At 36.9% G+C, this 19,523-nt stretch overlaps 1 protein-coding gene and 1 long non-coding RNA gene across 2 annotated transcripts in view; one reads left to right on the plus strand and one right to left on the minus strand.

Annotated features, from left to right (window-relative positions):
- Nucleotides 1-2,594, plus strand: part of Pkn2 (protein kinase N2) — a 104,265-nt gene extending 101,671 nt beyond the window's left edge. The window contains exon 22 of the mRNA XM_048351713.1: nt 85-2,594. Coding sequence (XP_048207670.1) covers nt 85-288 — 204 coding nt within the window. The 3' untranslated portion in view covers nt 289-2,594. The remainder of the gene's footprint in view (nt 1-84) is intronic.
- Nucleotides 1,653-14,256, minus strand: LOC125355374. Its single transcript, XR_007211652.1, has 4 exons — nt 14,247-14,256; nt 13,267-13,270; nt 3,842-3,848; nt 1,653-1,734 (listed from the first exon to the last, which is right to left on the minus strand). It is a non-coding gene; the product is annotated as an uncharacterized LOC125355374 (long non-coding RNA).
- Nucleotides 14,257-19,523: the final 5,267 nt, after the last annotated feature.

Consider the following 19,523-nt stretch of genomic DNA (forward strand, 5'->3'; position numbering starts at 1 on the left):
ACATGTATGTATGTGTATATGTATATACATATATATGTATAAAATGTGTTTACAAGCCTGGTCGTTTTGTATTTTGTGATCCAGCTAGTTGATTGGAATGCTCTAATAGACAAAAAAGTCAAGCCTCCATTTGTACCTACCATCAGAGGCCGGGAAGATGTTAGTAATTTTGATGATGAATTTACCTCAGAAGCACCTATTCTTACTCCACCTCGAGAACCAAGGATACTTTCAGAAGAAGAGCAAGAAATGTTCAGAGATTTCGACTACATTGCTGATTGGTGTTAAGTTCCTGGACACTGTGAAAACAAGCAGACTGACTTAACTCAGAAGAAGACCTCTAACAAATAGTGTCCCTCCTTTTGCTCTCTGTGCCACCAACAGCTTCTATGGGTTTGCTTTGTTTTGTTTTGAGAAAACACATGAAGATTTGTTTAGGAAATAATTTCTGGAAAACAAGCTTCTTCGTGTTGTTTTCAACATGCATCTGAGCACTGGAAACAATTTCCTGGCATTTAGGCTGAATGAAAAATTGGTTTTAAAATCCTTTACAAATAAATACTGTTGGGTCAGTACTCTTAAAAATAACAAGAAACACTTTTTCAGAATCCCTCCCTATCATTGCCATAAGCCTGCCTTAAGTGAAAAGAATATTGTTTTTCTTTTTTATCAGAATGGAAAAAGTAGTGTTTGGAATGCTATTATGATTCACATAAAATATGATTTTTGACTAAGGCAATGCTCTTAATTTTTTTAAAGAAATTACTATAATAACAAAGTATAGTGACAGTTTATATACCTTTGATGGCTTGATTTTTGTAAAACAAGAATGAATTGCTATCTTTTGTAACTTTTTCTATATTTATCAGGAGAATAAAAATTTATTTGCCTTATCTTTACCAACTATGTAACAAATTTCAAACAGAGCTACTTGCCAAATAATTTTTTATTAAAAATGCTGACAGAATGGAACATCAGCATTTATTTAAAACATTAAGAAAGAGAAACAACATATTGTGTGTGATATGCATCTTCAAAGTGTAAACACCCAGTATGTCCAGTCATGTCTTCTTCCAAAATCAGTGAACCTGAATATCCCTTTTTTGATACGTACTCTACATATATCAACCTAGTTCATCTTATTCTTATGTCTGCTGTAGCAGGGAACTATATCATGGTTTCTTTGTGTACATACATGCTGTGAACATGTATATGTACAGGTTGTAATGTATTCTGTGTTGTAGGCTTATTATTTAATTTCACTACTTCATCACTTTTGTACAGTGGCCAAGCAGACACCTCAAACTACAGCATTTACATTAAGTGCATTTGTACATTTTGGGCCACTGGATCCAGATTTTATATTGGCAGTTACTGAGGGCAAAAGCAATATATTGTAACAGAATGTATAAGTATTTTTGATAAAACAGTCTATATTTTATAAAAAAAAATATTGTAACACTAACGCTGTACCTCAAAAGTCTCAAAAAAACAATTTGATCGTACACTTGTTACAGCTTTTCAGTAGATCATTTGTTGTTGTTGTTTTATTACCTTATGGCCTGTCCTTTTGCAAATCATGATTTTTTTTCTCTTACCTAGAGTTGTAGGAGAGATGCATTTACTTTCTTCCCCTTCTAGTCTAGGATTTCATTCGTTTTCCCCAGTTCAGTAATAGCATCTTTGATCCTGTGCTTATTAGCATGTTATAGTCATTATACCTCAGGAATATCACTGAATTAACAAATTGCAGTGTGCTCATCTCTTAAAAACTGTTTAAATCTTATGAAAACCCTAAAAGTATTGAGTTATGAAGAGTTGAGCTTAAAATATTTCCTGTATATTTAAGCCTTTCTAGGTTGTATTGGCATGCTTTTACTCTGCTCCGAGAACAATTAAAATTGTGCAGAGATATTGCCTTCTAAATTATTACTTAAGATCCTTTGGGAGACAAGTTTATAAAAATATTTGTTTAAAGTTATTTTAAAATGCCAACTAATTTTCTTGGAAAAGATAATAAGGAATTTAATGTAATTATCTGGCTTTAATTTAAACAGTGTTAATACAAATTAAAGTAAAACACTAAATACTTTTGAGGTACAGTCTGTTCACTTTGCTGGTTCTGAAATATGCATACAAAGCAATGTCTAAAATGGACTTTTAACATTAAAAACTGACAGCATTTTGTAACTACACAATGTACAGAAATTTTTTAATTGAAGTCAATTACTAAAAAATTAGAGGGTGGGATAGTCACACAATTAAGCTAAAGAAAGCACTAATTTTTCTGTAGTTTTTAAAATAAATATATTTTAGTGAGACTGAAAAACTTTAAGAATGTAAATATATTTTGGTATTACTGTATGTGTATGTGACTGCTCGGCACTTTGTAAGGATATTAGGATATTTTAGATTGGTACACTATGCATCCAGATGAAATGTGCCTTTATGTCATTCTACGAAAAAGTGTTTTGCAGTCATAAATTACCACAAATGCACAAATTAAAGTTTAAATAGATTGAAATATATAACTTTGGTTTAATTATTATTTCCTTTTTTAAATTTCCTAGTAATTAAAATATGTATTAGCTTTATTGTGTTCAAGATCTTTCTATAAAAAAAGTAGCCTTGCAAGTACTTTTTGGCCTGGGGAAGTCTAAACCCATGAAAATTAAAACGATATTAGCCACTTCACTGAGAAAAAATGGGGAAATTTGTATTTTCTATATCAGTAGCCCTTTCATTCAGTGAGTATTTATGGATTGTTCACAATCAATAAACACAAAACAGGGCAAGAATTGTTTAGTCTTAAAAATTGCAAATGGAATATGATTGAAATATAAAATATTCCATGTTCTCTCTATAACACAAATTGAGGCTTTAGTGAAAATTGCTTTTCCTTTCCGCATCCCCAACCCTGTCAGTAGCTTTCATTGAAATTCCTTATGCTTCTTTATTCATAAACACAGTATATTTTGCTATTTCTCACCCTCAATCATTCCCTTTCATTTTCTCCCCTCTTCAGTCTTCTAAACATTTTCATAGTTCAAATCATGTCCTATGTGTGAATACATGTATGTATGTGTGTATATATATGTATACATACATTTACATACATCAGTGCATTCATATCCACAAACATGTATGCCTTTTACATTTAGCCTTCACAAATGAGTAGAAACATACAATATTTAGCTTTTTGAGCTTGTCTTGTTCAACATCATGTCCAGTTCTATCCACTATCCTGCAAATGACTTATATCTTACTGTTCTTTATTCATCCATCCATCTGTTGTTAGGCACCTCACCTGATCCACACTTAACTTTTGTTAACAGAAATACAATAAACATGCTTATGCAGGTATCTCTCTTCCATGTTGATGCTCCTTTGGAAATATGCCCAGCAGTGGCCTGACAAGATCATAAGGTAGGTCTGTTTTGAGGGTTTTTATAAAAACTTCCATGCTCATTTCCATAGTGGTTAGTACATTAGTTAATATTCCCTTCAGTGGGGTTTGAGGATTTTACACATGTGTGTGTGCACGCACACACACACACACACACACACACACACACACACACATCCTAGCCTAGTATTTGCTTTTTTGTTATAGTTTTGATTTCCATTTTCTTTCTGGCTGAGAATAGGAAACATTTCTTCAGGTATCTGTTAACTATTTGCTCTTCTGAGAACTGTCTGATCACTTTGTTTTCCCATTTATTAATTGGATTGTTTATCCTTCTGTTCAATTTTTTTAGCTTGTTTCTGATTATTGTTTCTTGCTATGTAGAAACCTTTTAATTTAAGGTACTCTCATTTGTCAGTTCTTATTTTTCTGGACAGTTGGACTCCGATTAAGGAAATAATTACCTGTGCCTAAATAACTTTCACTGTTTTACTATGTATTTTTATGTAGTGGATTTAAATTTTTACGCCTTAGTTTGAGTTCTTTGCTCCATTTTGCAGTTAATTTTTGTACAGGGGTATAGATGTGAGTCTACTTTCAGTTGCTTACATGTAGATATCCAGTTAACCAGTGCCATTTTTTGGAATTGGCTATCATTTGCCAGTGTATGTATTTGGGTTCTTTGTCAAATTAGGTAGTTGTAGCTGGATGCCAGTAGCTTATGCCTAATCCTAATGACTCAGAAAGCAGAGACCTGGAGGATCACAATTCAAAACACTCAAGCAGAAAAGTCTGAGATAATCCATCTCCAGTTCAGCAGCAAAAAGCCAGTTTGGAGATTTAGTTCAAGTAGTGGAATGCTAGCTGTGTGTAAGAAAGCCAAGCCAGAGCTTGACGCACTGTATTGAAGCGTCTATACTTGCATACACAGACAAAGATATTAGATTGTTGTAGCTATGTACTTTTATTTCTCGGTCATTTATTCTCTTCCATTGATTGTAGCTGATTTTTGTTTATTTTTGTTTCTCTATTACCATACTGTTGTTCTTACCTTGGCTCTGTAGTATAATTTGAAGACCGATATACTATGATACCACTAGCATTGCTCTTTTTATTCAGGATTACTTTTGATATTCAGGAACTTCCATATGAATTTTTAATTTTAATTCTGTAAAGAATGTAACACTGATTTTGGTGGGTATTACATTAAATCTATAGTTGCTTTTCAGTAGTATGGCCACTTTCACATGATACTAACTCTGCTCTTCTATGAGGATGAGTGAGGAGAAGCTATCTGTCTTCTGGTATCTTCAGTTTCTTTGTGGAAGGTTTTACAGTTCTCATTGTAGAATTGTTTCACTTCCTTGGTTAAGCTTATACCTAGGTATCATATTGTTTTGAGGATATTGTGAGTGCAATTGTTTTCCAGATGTCTTTTTCAGATTATATACCACTATTGATATATAGAAAAGCTGTTTGTTTTTGAGTGTTAATTTTATTTCCTGCTAGGTTGCTGAAGTTTGGGGTAGGATAGGGGTGTGATTTGACATCTTTCTTTACTATTTGAGTCCCTTTTGTTTGTTTTTCTTGCCTTTTGGTTCTGGCTAGGAATTCTAGTACTATATTGAATAAGAATGAGAAGAGTAGACACAATTCATTCCTACTTTTAGAGGAAATAACTTCATTTTTTCTGTCATGTATAGCTTTTAATATGATCGGATACGTTCCTTCTATATCTAGTTTCTTTAGTGTGTTTATCAAGAAAGGATGCTGAATTTTGCCAAAGCTTTCTGCATCAGTTGATAGGATCATGTGAATTTTTTCCTTCCTTCTTTTCATGTGCCTTATGTTTATTGATTGACCTATATTGAAACATCCTTGGGTCTCTGTGATAAAAGCAACTTGATCATGGTATATGACTTTTTTTTGGTGTGTGTGTCCTAGGCTTGAATTCAGAGCTTGGGCATTGTCCCTGTCCTTTTTCACTCTAGGCCAGCACTCTGCTACTTGAGCCACAGCTCCACTTTGGGACTTTTAGTGGTTAATTAGAAATCAGTTTCACAGACTTTCTGCCTAGGCTGGCTTCAAATTGCCATCCCCAGATCTCAGCTTTCTGAGTAGCCAGGATTAGAGGTATATATGTACCAGCACCCAGAAGGATATACCAGCCCCAGCTGGCATATAATCTTTTCAATATGTTCTTGAATTTGTTTTGCAGACATTTTCTTGAGAATATTTGTGTGTATCTTCACTAAAGAGATTGGTCTATAATTCTCTTTTTGGTGTGTCCTTAGCCGATTCGGGAATGCATGTTATACTGACTTCACCAAATGAGTATGGTACCATTCCTTCCTTCCATTCCTTTAGGTAGGCACTCAAAGCTATAAAGTTTTCCTGTTAGTACTGTCATTGCTGTTACATCCTTTGATGATTCTCTTGGGAAGTTTTCTGCTATTATCTTTACAGATTACCTATGCATCTAGTTGTATCTCTTCTACATTTCCTTCTCATGATTAATAGTTTTAGGTTTTTTTTACTGTTTCCCCAGGGTCCTTGAAGATTCCTATTTCATTGCCTTTCACTGATTCATGAAATAGTTCTGTTTTGTCTCTGATCTTTGATTCTGTATTTCTTTTTTTTTTTTTGGCCAGTCCTGGGCCTTGGACTCAGGGCCTGAGCACTGTCCCTGGCTTCTTCCCGCTCAAGGCTAGCACTCTGCCACTTGAGCCACAGCGCCGCTTCTGGCCGTTTTCTGTATATGTGGTGCTGGGGAATCGAACCTAGGGCCTCGGGTATACCAAGGCAGGCACTCTTGCCACTAGGCTATATCCCCAGCCCCTGATTCTGTATTTCTACTTACTCGGTTTTCTTAGCTCAGATTTCAGTTGAGTTTTTAATAAGACCTATTGAGCTTTTTATTTCCAAAATTTCAATATTTTTTTCAAGATTTTTGTATCTTTTTTGAATTCTTTATATCATACATTCTATTTCATTCAGCTATTTTGACTTTTTTTCACTTCATTTACTTGTATGGTTACATTCTCCTTTAATTCATTCAGCTGCTTATATATTTCATCTTTCATTGATCATTTTTGTCACTCTTGGAATTCATTGAAATTTCTCTTTCTCTAATATCTTTAAGTCCTTTATTGTGTAGTTGTTAGCTTTTGAGAAAGACATGCTGTCTTGTTTACTCGTGCATTTTATGATATTTTACTGGGATTTACATATCTGGATACTTTTATTTAGGTTAAGATTTCAATCTCCTGTTTCCTTTTGGTTTCTGACTTTTCAGAGGTTTTTTTTAAGATTGAGCAGTGGCTAAGATTAGAGTGTGGCTCAGTACTCAAATTTCCCAAACATGAGCACAGCCCACTACCTTGCATAAGAACAAACAAAAATAGTACATTTAGAATCGCCCCTTTGATGACCACATACATTAAAATTCTGTGTTATAAATTAAATAATTTGCTATGTAAAAATGTTTATGCATCTAAAATTATTACCAAGTAATCTTGAAAAATTTTAAAAAAGTTAACATGTAAAATCCAAATGTGAAAAATACAATAGCTCAAATTTTAAGTTGAACAGTTAAGGCAGTAGATTGAAGAACTATAGAGTTGAAAGTCACATGAAAACATAAGTCTCAGATAAAGAGATAAAATGTAATAGGGAAGTTAAAGAACTTGGAATATTGCCAGGTGCCTATAAGCCTAGCTCTTCAGGAGGTTGAGATCTGAGGATCATGGGTCAAAGCCAGCCAGGACAGGAAAGACCATGGAGACTCAACTGGAAGTGCAGCTGTGGCTCAAAGTGATAGAGTGCTAGCCTTGAGCAAAAAAGCCCAGATCCTGAGTTCAAGGTCCACGACCAACAAAAGATGGGTGAATTGTAATATTTCAACTGCATAATTGCTGCAAGTTTTCCAGAGATGATGAAAAATATGTATAATATTCTTTGAACAATATGAATTTTAGACATGTCTGTGAATAGAACCATTTTAGTGAAGTGTAGACCACGAAGGAAAAATACTTAAAACTACCCAGAGAGAAGAATCTTTACCCATACAGGGAAAAGCCAACACCTGACTTCTCAACAGCAACAATGGATTACGACCTGCAGCTTTCTTTCTGGTAAGCAAATGTAAACCTAGAATTACGTTGAAAGTAACAACTGTGAGATAACAGGGCATTGGTGGCTCACGCCTGTAATCTTAGCTACTCAGGAGGCTGAGATCTGAGGATCACCGTTCAAAACCAGCCCCAACCCGGGCAGGAAGGTCCAAAATAACCACTCAGAAAACTGGAAGTGGTGCTGTGACTCAAGTGGTAGAGCACTAACCTTGAGCTGAAGAGCTCAGAGACAACACCCAGGCCCAGAGTTCAAGCCCCATGACTGGAAAAAAAAAAAAAAAAAAAAGAAAACCCTGTGAGAATGACAGTAAATACTACTTTTAAAGCAGTATTTGTTATCATGAGTGTTACTCTGCTATTCCAAAAGATAGGCTTTAAGGAGGAAAATAATCTGAGAAAATGGTAAAAGATACAATGAAGTTTTATGGACAAATAGTAAAACAACTAAGGGGTTTCTTTTTTTGTTTTCTTCTATGGATAGAGTAGTAGGGTATAGTGAATCATAACTAAAGATTTCTACAGTTATTGTTAGCAAGGCAAAACACCGATTAAACTATACCTAAATTGGTATTATAAAGCATCAAAGATAATCACTAAACATATAGTACATACATGTAACTTCCACACCATGGGCTGGAGGCATGGCTCAAGTGGTAGAAGACTAGCTGTGCGCAAACAACCCAAGTGAGAATATGAGGCCTTGAGCTCAACTTCTGCTACATATGGAAAAAAAATCATGAAGTCCAAACTATAAAATGGTAGAAACAAATTGAAGTAAACTAATGTAAGTGGAGAAAACTCACAAATTAAAACGCTTGTCAGGGACAGAGTAGGAAAGATGCTAGAACTTACAGGCACAGGAAGGAACTTCCTGATTAGAGTCCCAGGAGCACAACAGTTAGGGGAGAGACCCAACAAATGGGACTACTACAAAATAAAAAGTTTCTGCACAGCTAAGGACATAGCCACCAAAATAGAAAGACAACCAACCATATGGGAAAGGATCTTTACCAGCACAGCAACAGACAAAGGCCTAATATCTGTCATCTACAGAGAACTCAAAAAACTAAGCTCCTCCAAGCCCAGTAAGCCAATTAGGAAATGGGCAAAGGAGCTAAAGAGAGACTTCACAAGAGAAGAAATAAAAATGGCAAAGAAACATATGAGGAAATGTTCAACATCCCTGTCAGTAAAGGAAATGCAAATAAAAACAACCCTGAGATACCACCTCACCCCAGTTAGAATGGCCTATACTCTGAACTCAGGAAACAACAAATGCTGGAGGGGCTGTGGGGAAAGAGGAACCCTTCTCCATTGTTGGTGGGAGTGCAAATTAGTACAACCACTTTGGAGAACAGTATGGAGGTTTCTCAAAAAGCTCAACATAGGGGCTGGGGATATGGCCTAGTGGCAAGAGAGCTTGCCTCGTATACATGAGGCCCTGGGTTCGATTCCCCAGCACCACATATACAGAAAAATGGCCAGAAGTGGCACTGTGGCTCAAGTGACAAAGTGCTAGCCTTGAGCAAAAGGAAGCCAGGGACAGTGCTCAGGCCCTGAGTCTAAGGCCCAGGACTGGCCAAAAAAAAAAAAAAAAGCTCAACATAGACCTACCCTATGACCCAGCCATACCACTCCTAGGCATCTATCCTGAACAACAGGTACCAAGATATCAAAAAGACATCTGCACTTCCATGTTTATTGCTGCACAATTCACAATAGCCAAAATATGGAAACAACCCAGATGCCCCTCCACAGATGAATGGATCCAAAAAATATGGTACCTAAGCACAAAGGAATATTACATAGCGATTAGAAATGGTAAAATACTGGTATTCGCTGGGAAATGGTAAGACCTTGAACAAATAATGTTAAGCGAGACAAGCCTAGAACACAGAAAACAAAGGGGCATGATCTCCCTGATATATGACTGTTAAGATGGGGTGACAGGGAGACAGTAGAGACCAGGTCTGCAAAACCAAAAACTGCTTGTCAAATGGTATTTCACACAGGTGTAGGTCAGCGACCCTTCATTATGTATCCAAAACCAAACAACTACTCAACATATAAAGGTCAAAAATAGACCTCTCAGTGGAATATAATAGCTCAAAAGCTATGTATGTATGTTCATATAAGACTATTGTTGACATATTGTCTACTGTCGACATTACATTTAAAGCCCTAGGCGAATTTTCTTTGGCATAGACCACGAGGCTACTGTATATGTTCTTGGTACACTGTGTATTATATATATGTCTACCTGACCTAGGGAAGGGAAAGAAGAACAAGGTGTAAGATATCACAAGAAATGTACACACTGCCCTACTATGTAACTGTACCCCTGTGCACAACACCTTGTCAAAAATTGTTTAATAAAGTAAAAAAAAAAATGTACCTGGGACCCTAGTACCAACGAGAAGGCCAATTTAGGAGTAATGGGAGCTGAGTCTCAGCCAATCGCAGCAGTCAGGTGTCAGTTGGAATTATATACACAATTACAATTACGTACAAGTGTTCAAATCATGTTCAAATATGACAATCACCAAGCTGTAGCCAATCAGCTGTCACTGTACCTCACCACTGCTTCTAAACTTCACATACTATTTTTACCCAGAAATGCTTTCCCACAGCATAGTAGTTGCCAGCTCTCTGACCCTGCCCCAGTTCTGAGAGCTGCTGATTCTAGAATCACAAATACAAGACAATTCAAAGTCAAAAACAAAGCTTGTCAGATTAGGTGTTAGGAAGAAAAATTCGATTTATTATATCTAAAAAGTTGTCAGATACAAGTATATACTTGTCAAACACACACACACACACACACACACAGACACACACACACACACACACAATTGGGCTGGGAGGGGCTGGGAATGTGCCTTAGTGGTAGAGTGCTCGCATAGCATGCATGAAGCCCTGGGTTCAATTCCTCAGTACCACATACACAGAGCCAGAAGTGGCACTGTGGCTTAAGAGGCAGAATGCTAGCCTTGAGCAAAAAGAAGCCAGGGACAGTGCTAAAATAACAAAAACAAAAGAATAGCCATATAAGCTAAATATCAGCACTATATGTTAATAAAAGTAATTCAAAAAACCTAATGGCACTGGGCAATGGTGACTCAAGCCTTTTATAGTACCTACTTAAGAGGCTGAGATCTGAGGACCACACAGGAATCTCCATGAGATTCCAATAGCCAATTAATCAGAGAAAGCCAGAAGTGGAGCTCTAGCTCAAAAGGTGAAGTGCTAGCCTTGAGCAAGAGCAGCTTAGGGACAGTGCTCAGGCCCAGAGTTCAAGCCCCAGGGCTGAGAAAAAACATCAACAACAAAAACTTTAATAAATAAAATCAGTCCCTTTCATTTTTATTGATATACATTAACTGTACAAAGGGACAGTCTTCAGACCAAGCCCCAGACCAAAAAAAAAAAAAAATCATTATTACAGCTATACCAGTGTTATTAACTATCAAGCAAATTAGATCGTAGACAACACAGGAAAATAAGTATTGCAACAATTAGTGTTTCTACATAGTGACTAGAGACATACTTCAGCAAAGAGATATATTATTGCAAATATGTTTATGCCTAGCAAACTTTATAAAATAAAAATTGTTGGTGTGATTAAAGAAACACTTATAATTCAGAAAAAAAATGTTTTGCCTGAAAGATGAGGGAAAGTAAAGATTAAAGGAAAAATAAAAGTATAAGTTGAAAAAAAAAACCACTTATAGATTTCAGCTTTCCATTATTAACATATCAATAGACTTTTTAAAATCAGCAAAGATTGCAAGTGTTGAACAACTAAAATTCATTCTTTACAATAACAATTGGAACTTCTATAAAAATTGAGCCAGAAATTAAAAGAAGTTAGAATATAGTTAAATTACATTTCCAACAGTTACACAAAAAGGGTTTTATGTAGTTATTTGTGTATATGAAATAGTTTAAATTGGTCAAGAGAAGAATGGATGCTAGTAATTGGTTTATGGCTCGATTTAGTAAAACCATCTAGAATGTCTAGAGTTAACATCAACACTTAATACTATGTAATCATAAATTATTTTGAGAAACAGAAACAATCAGTGCCAGAAAAGATCAGAAGAAATATACAGTAACCCTATGTTTACGCACACGCATGCATGATGCCAATACTTGGGTTTGAACTCTGGGTTTTGTACTCTCACTTGAGCCACACCTGCAGTTCCAGATTTTTTGCTGGTTACATAGGGATAAGTCTCATGAACTGGGCCAGTGTGGTTTCAAATTGTCCTCAGATCTCAACCTTTTGAGTAGCCAGTGTGGGCAGGAAAATTTGATCTCAACCAAGCTGAAAGTGGATGAAAAGGTAAAGTGATAGCCTTGAGCAAAAAAGCTCAGGTACAGAGTCCAGGCCCTGAGTTCAACCTAGGATTTGACACAAAAGCAAACAAAAAACATTGTTTTCAGGTCAGTTACAACAACATTGATTTTTATGATATTTGTGAGATCAGGATAAAAGTGGTTTCAAATTCTTTCACTATTATTCATCTAAATTTAGCTATTTTTTATAATTCACAATGATCACTGTGTAAATATATTTTTCCCCTTTGTAGCTACTACACAGTATGTGAAGAATGAATTGTTTAATCTTCTAAACTGATTATCCTCACCTGAGGAGGATAAGTTACTGCATTGGGAGACACAAAATGATTTTTAATATTTGTTTCTTCTGCATTAATGTAGATGTGGGTGTGGGTGTATTACTGGGGCTTGAATTCAAGGCCTGGGTGCTGTTCCTTAGCCTTTTCTACTCAAGGCTGATGCTCTACCACTTGATCTATAGCTCCACTTCATTTTAAAATGACTAATTGGAAATAGAATCTCACAGACTTTTCTGCCTGTGCTGGCTTCATATAGTGAAGCTCAGAATTCAACTTCCTAAGTAGCCAAGATTACAGGCATGAGCCATCAGTACCTGGCAACAGCCTCTTTTTGAGATAAGGTCTCACCATGTATTCTGGGCTGGCTTTACTTAATAGCTTCATCTCCTCCTGTGCTGGAATTATAGCTGTGGACCACCACTCTCAACTTCATCTTTTCTCTTGTTTTTCTCTGGTTTTGCCTTGGAGTGTTTCTTGCCCAACAGGATGTTGCAGGAAGCTGGGCGTGATGGTGCTTTACAGCATCACAAGTGTGAAGCTAGCTTGGGCAACTTAGCAAGATTAAAAATAATAATGATAAAATGACTATTAGTATAAAAGCAGATGTTCCAGACTTTATACATTGCCTTCCAGAGTTAACCTACTTCTTAAGATACTTAGAAATAGAAATCTAATTGCTAATATAAAATCAGCTCCCAGATCCCCTCTGTTTGACACCACTAAGATAACAGTTTTTAAAGCATGTTTTGGGGCCAGGTGCCAGTGGCTCACACCTGTAATCCTAACTACTCAGGAAGCTGAGATCTGAGAATAATGATTTGAAGCCAGCCCAGGCAGAAAAGTCTGTGAGACTCGTATCTCCAGTTAACTACCAAAATTGCCACAAGTGGAACTGTGGCTTTAGTGGTGGAGTGCTAGTTATGAGCAAAAATAAAGCTCAGGCCTCAAGTCCTACTACTAGCATCAAAAAAAAAAATTTTAAGGTATGCATGCTTATACCTCCCTCTTTAATGGAACACCCCAGAAATCTTTCTCAACTGACCCTCACTTCATATTTGCAAATCTCTTGGACTACCAGCCACCTCACAACTCTAAACCCCCATTTTCAAGGATCTTATAGTAATTTAAATTTGTACTGTAAACCAGTGTTTTGACTTATTCTAGAGTCTAGGTGATTTTACTAGAGATTACTATACATTGTTTGAAAATTATACAAAAGCCTAAAAGTTTTTCTGCCACTATTTTCATGCCTCAGTGAGAGCAAGTTGAGTAGGGCAGTGGTCCTACAGTCCAGCTTTGAGATGCTTGTTACAAGTTCCAAATTGTCCCTTTGAACTATTTATGTAAAATTGTCACACATACGCACGTCTTTATCATACTGCATAGTTTCACATTGTGTATTTTGAAAGTCAGCTCATCGCTTCTAACATTTATAGCAGTAAGCTAAATTATAGTCTTGGGCTTTTTATGCTTTTAGTTTTTACATTTGAGACACTTTTTACATGGTTGATGTAAACTGTAAGCTAACTAACTAATGCTAAACAACAAGCAAATAATTTGAAACTATCTTAGCTAACAGTCTGTGAGGTATGCAGGAAATATTAAAGAAAGTAATTATTAACAAGTTAGTAGTGTTTATGTGGAAATAGTAATTAAACTCCCCTTTTAAAAAATTGAAATTATGTGGGGGAAAAAAACCTCAAGTTTCTTCTCTGGCTCTCTGATTATATCAACATGTTTTTAGTCTTTTAGTAGATTCCCAGGACTTTCGGCAAGCTAAACACCCAAGGATGTGCTAGTTTTCAAACCCATCCTCATGAACTCATCAAACCCAGGACTCTTATTAGATGAATAAAAAAATAACTTGTCTCTAGGGGACCCTGCTTGTCCCTGAAACATGGATTCTACTGCCTGACCACTCCCTTGAGTTTGCATTACAGTCTACTGAGAATGGATAGACCCAAGACCATTTGGACATTGACCTATTAATGGAGTTACTAGGAGTTTCATTGTCTGGCCCTCAGCTTTGTAGGCTCACATATCTTTACCAACTCTTAGAATGATTACATACAGAATTCAAATGTAGGCTGGGTAGGTGTAACAGATACCTAAAAAAGTAATATCTTGAATATAGGAGAGTTGTATCTGTTTTTACTACAAGATTATTGTGACTTAGATTTGTTTAGCTTATTTGTCACTTCCCAATACCTTCACCTTCATAGTTGACTGCTGACAGCACAGTCACACTGCAGACAGTAGAAATGGAAAAGCTGGAGAATGTGCTTTCTCCTGGATAAAACTCATTCAAAAACTGCTAATACCACTTATCTCAGCATCCTATAATTAGTTTCAAAAATTACTGACAGGCTAGGTAGAATTGTGGTTCAAGGCTGAGCAACAGTTAGTGAGACCCCACATCTCAACCAGTAAACTGGGCATGGTGATGTTCAATTGTCACTCAGGAAGCATAAATAGGATTGTGGTTTAAGTTAGCCCAGGCATAAACATGGGACCCTATCCTAAAAATGAGTAATGCAATGCTGAGCATAATCCTAGCTACGTGGGAGTCTACGTGGATCCTGGTTGGAAGCCAGCCCACGTAGGAAAGTTCATGACTTATCTCTAATCAATTACCAAAATCTGGAAGAGGAGCTGTGGCTCAGGAGGTAAGAGTGCTGAGTGCTAGCCTTGAGCACAAAAACTCAGGAACAGCACACACACACACCCTAAAGCGAAAGTCTCAAGACATGGCATTCAAGTGGTAGAATGCTTTAGTGTGACAGAGGCTTTGAATTCCAATCTTAGCACTGCCAAAACAACAACATTGAAAAAGAGTGATATATCTCTGGTCTATACATTTGTTGTGGGAATAGAGAAGGGAATAGAGACAGGGACTGTCCAGACATCCCCTGCCACAGGCACTGTGCATTCTGGGATTTGCACCTTGGGCTCTGCTAATCCCCTCTCCTGTTAACACACCTTCCCTGACATCAATAATGAAGACACCATTCACGTACCACTAACTGGGAAATTTTATTTCCAGTCCCAATTCTTCTGAGAAATTTAGGAGCATGATTCAAGTAGCTCTGTGTCCTTTCCACAAGTACACACATGAATGGCCTAAATTCAAAAAAATTTGTTTAAAGACAGGTAGAACATTACAGCAGTGTGAAGCCATTCTTCCCACTCTTTTATTTCCTAGTTGAAGCTGTCACCACCTCTCAGCCAGGATTCTTTTTTTTTTTTTTTTTTTTTGGCCAGTCCTGGGCCTTGGACTCAGGGCCTGAGCACTGTCCCTGGCTTCTTCCAGCTCAAGGCTAGCACTCTGCCACCTGAGCCACAGCGCCGCTTCTGGCCGTTTTCTGTATATGTGGTGCTGGGGAATCGAACCTAGGGCCTCGTGTATCCGAGGCAGGCACTCTTGCCACTAGGCTATATCCCCAGCCCTCAGCCAGGATTCTTAACCTCACTGGTCTTCCAGCTTTTGACTAATAATCTATTCATTGAATTATTTATTGAATAATCTATTCATCATGCGGCAGCTAGAGCAATGTTTCAAAAATGCAAACCCTTCGTTGATTTCTCACCTCTTTCGCTGTGAAATACTAGCTTTGTGTCTTGGATCACGAGGCATTGACAAGGTCTGACCTGCTGCCTTTATTTTTTGTTTTTGTTTTAAACCAGCCCTGGGCTTGAATTCTGGGCCTGGTCACTGTCCCTGAATCATTTTGCGCTCAAGGCTAGTGCTGTACCCACTTGAACCATAGCATCACTTTTTTCTCCCTTTTTTAATAATTTTATTTGAAAATGCTAAAGTTAGAGGGGTTACAGTTCCATAAACCAGGCAGAGTACATTTTCTTTTGGACAGTGTCACTCCATGAAAACAAACATTTGAGTTACAAACCCTTTACCCTCCAAATAAGCACAAATGATTTCAATGTATCTTCAACAATTGAAAAGAATGATTTATAGTTTATTTAATCCTTACATTAAAACTATGCAATGGGTGAAAAATAATAACTATTACTGCTGTCTAAGTCATTCTGAACAGTTCACATACTACATCCATTTTATCCTTATAATAAGGCTACTAGATGACTATTAAATTAACTCCTTCCTACTCATAGGGAAGGGAGGGTTAAACAGGCTTCCAAGCACTATGATTGCAAGTCTAAACTATTTCTCACCCTACCAGAGTTCCCTTGTCCCTTGGTTCCGATGCGGAGTCATTCAAGTTACTGGCCAATCTTTAAGACATCCTTGTATGAATTTTTTTGATTAAATTGTATTGCTAAGGTGATGACCAGAGAGGGTATAGTTATATAAGGTAGTGAGTACATTTCTTGTCATATTTGTTACACCCTCCTTCATTTTTCTTTCCCTTCCCCAGTTCAGATAAGCATATATACAGTATCCAGTGTACCAGAATCATATACAGTGACCACAGGGGGTATGTCAAAGGAAATTCACCTAGTACATTAAACATTGACAACAGTAAAATCCTCCTGTTTCCATCTCTTGGAGTTCATTTTGCTTAGCCTCATCTTATATAATCATATGTATGTAGCTGTTGAGCTATTGTGCTCAACATATATTTTTTTTAGCAGTTTATTGGAGATGAGAGTCTCACAGACTTCCTTACCCAGGCTGGCTTCAAGCCATGATCCTCAGATCTCAGCCTCCTGAGTAGCTGGGACTACAGGTATGAGCCACCAGCGCCCAGCCTGACCTGCTTCTTAATTCCATCTTATTGCATGTGGGCCCTCTTACTGACCTCCTACCTTGTCTGCAAACATGTTGTGCTTCTCCCTACCTTGGGACACAAAATTTTGACACAAAATGGATAATATTATCAAATACAATTGTTTAAGATTGAGTTCCCAGTGATTTTGCAACATAGATGTGCCAGAACAGTACTATTAGTGTACTAAAAGAGCAATTAGCGTGTGGTCCTTTACGGTGGAAGTGAGAGCATCTTTTAAGAAACTTCACTACTATCCTCCCTAATTTAGAAAATGTGCTTTTAAAATATATGCCAAAAACTGGGAGAGAGCAAGAGCGATAGGGTGATATTGTCCAAAAAGAAATGTACTCTTTACCTAACTATGTAACTGCAACTGCTCTGTACATCACCTTTATAATGAAAATTAAAAGTAAAAATTGAAAATAAATAAAAAAAAAATTTAAAAAAAGCTTCACTAGAAAGGACAAGTAAGTGTCAAGGAGTGGAAAGTCAGGACAAGAGATGTTTGCATATGTGTGAAAAGGAGCTGGAAAAGAGGGCTTGCAAGCCACTTGAAGTTCCTATAGGAGATCCACGCACTGTGGCGCCTCAGCTGTCGTTCACATGCTGACCTTTTCTTCTTCCAAGCATAGGACGAAGATAGATGACAATGACCTTAACTGAAAATCACTCCAGATTCTACTTAATACCTGAGATGAGTTAGGCTTCTTTACCCTTTGTTGCTAAACTTCCTGAAATATCTGAAGTTCTCGATCTTAAACAAGTCACAGAATGTATTACTGTTGTCCATTGTGTTTCTCTTTGGAACACTCTTTCCTCAAGGTAAGAAAAGGCTTGTCATGTTGGTAGACTACCCAGGATGTCATTCTGACCAGTCAGTAAAAGCCAGGGCTAAATGAGATGTGACTTTCCACCAGTTTCCATGATAGATCTAATCAAACCCTCCTCTGTGTGCCTTCCATAACCTGTGTCAGACTCATACCTTTTTTGTGTTACTTGAATGTATGTTTTGCAACATTTGTATTCGTCTCCACTGTCAAATGTACAGAACTGTGACACACAGTAAGTGTTCAGTAAATATAATAGCTTTCATTAGGTAATCATTTAAAAATACAATTTCTGCATTATCTTACTGGGTCTTTACTGACACTGTAAATCAAACAGTAGGTCATATTCACACCATGGATTTCATTTCTCAAGAGTTTTTCAATAGTCCCCTTTGCTTTATACAAAGACAGTATAAATGATTAAAATGTTTATGTTAGTGACTGAGACAGTCTAAGTTCATGTTGGGCTAAAAAGATGTGCCTCAGACAATCCTATGATGCTTGGCCCCTTAACTGTAATGTTAGCCACAGAGCCTTTCCACTTGAAATGATTTACAAGCATTTGCAAAATTAGGCCATGGAAATAGCAAAAAAGACAAAAAAACAAAAAAAAAACTGAGAAAAGTTCTCATGTGGTTGCTAACATGTAACATGACCTTGGATAAGTTCAATCCCCCAGAGTGACAAAAACATTCTATCCTAATATTCTATAAATTAAGGAACTATACCAGATCAATTCTAACATTAAAAAAAAAATCTTCAGTGTATTCTATATAACAGAGCCGAGGGGCCCATTTTGTTCTTCTGGAGCTACAGCTGAGATCTTTTGGACACATTCAGGCCTATGTAGTTGGATACCCAGGCACTAGTGATGCCTAAGTGTCCAGGTTTGCTATCTGAAAAAGTGATAATAAACTCACAGAGCTAAAAGGTAGATGTCATAATTGAAACTTGTATACTGCACAGCTTCTGTTGTATACTGAAAAGTGGATACCCCCCGACATTAACAAGTGTGAAGTTGAGTGCATAGGTAATACTTGATATCTCAAATATTAGGAGGAACAAGATCTATTGTTTTCTAGTGTTTCCTAGCTGTAGAGTCAGAAGGAACTACAGACATAGCAAACTCTATGAGGAATCAAAAGGACTTCCTTCATGATTAACAAGACTCATTTGGTAGTGCTTCCAGCCTGACCTTAAACTGTAAGATAAAACTATTCTTTCTCATGTCTCCTAACACTATGCCTGTCCTTGTATATGTGTGGTTTTAAGTACGTGTCATCTATGTTAATTTAAAACAAGATATACTTTGGTAGGATGTTAACTTCACAATATTTTTTAATGACTGTACTGGAGTTTGAACTCAGGCCTTGAGCTTGATCAGCTTGCTTGTTCATCTGGCACTTTACCATTTGAGACATTCCTCAGCCTTGCTTTTTTTTTTTTTTTTAGTGGGTAGATTGTTAAGGTATACTCTTCTACCAGTGTTGGTCTTGGACTAAGACCCTCCCAATTTCAGATTCCTGAATACAATTACAGGCATAAGACATGAGCACCTGACTCAACAGCATTATTTCTACGTCAGTTCTTCTTATTCTTGATAAGTATTTTATATGCAATATTTGCTTTTTCTCAAAGATCTCAAAATTAAACATTTATCCTTTCAAATAATGGCATTGCCAGTATTAGGCTGAGACCACAGATGGGGCATGAGACTTGTTCTGATATGTGCTGGAGAAAAGAGCCCCTGCGACATTGTCTCTGACCTTGGT

Source organism: Perognathus longimembris, chromosome 7 (genome assembly GCF_023159225.1).
Source record: "Perognathus longimembris pacificus isolate PPM17 chromosome 7, ASM2315922v1, whole genome shotgun sequence".
Taxonomy (NCBI): domain Eukaryota; kingdom Metazoa; phylum Chordata; class Mammalia; order Rodentia; family Heteromyidae; genus Perognathus; species Perognathus longimembris.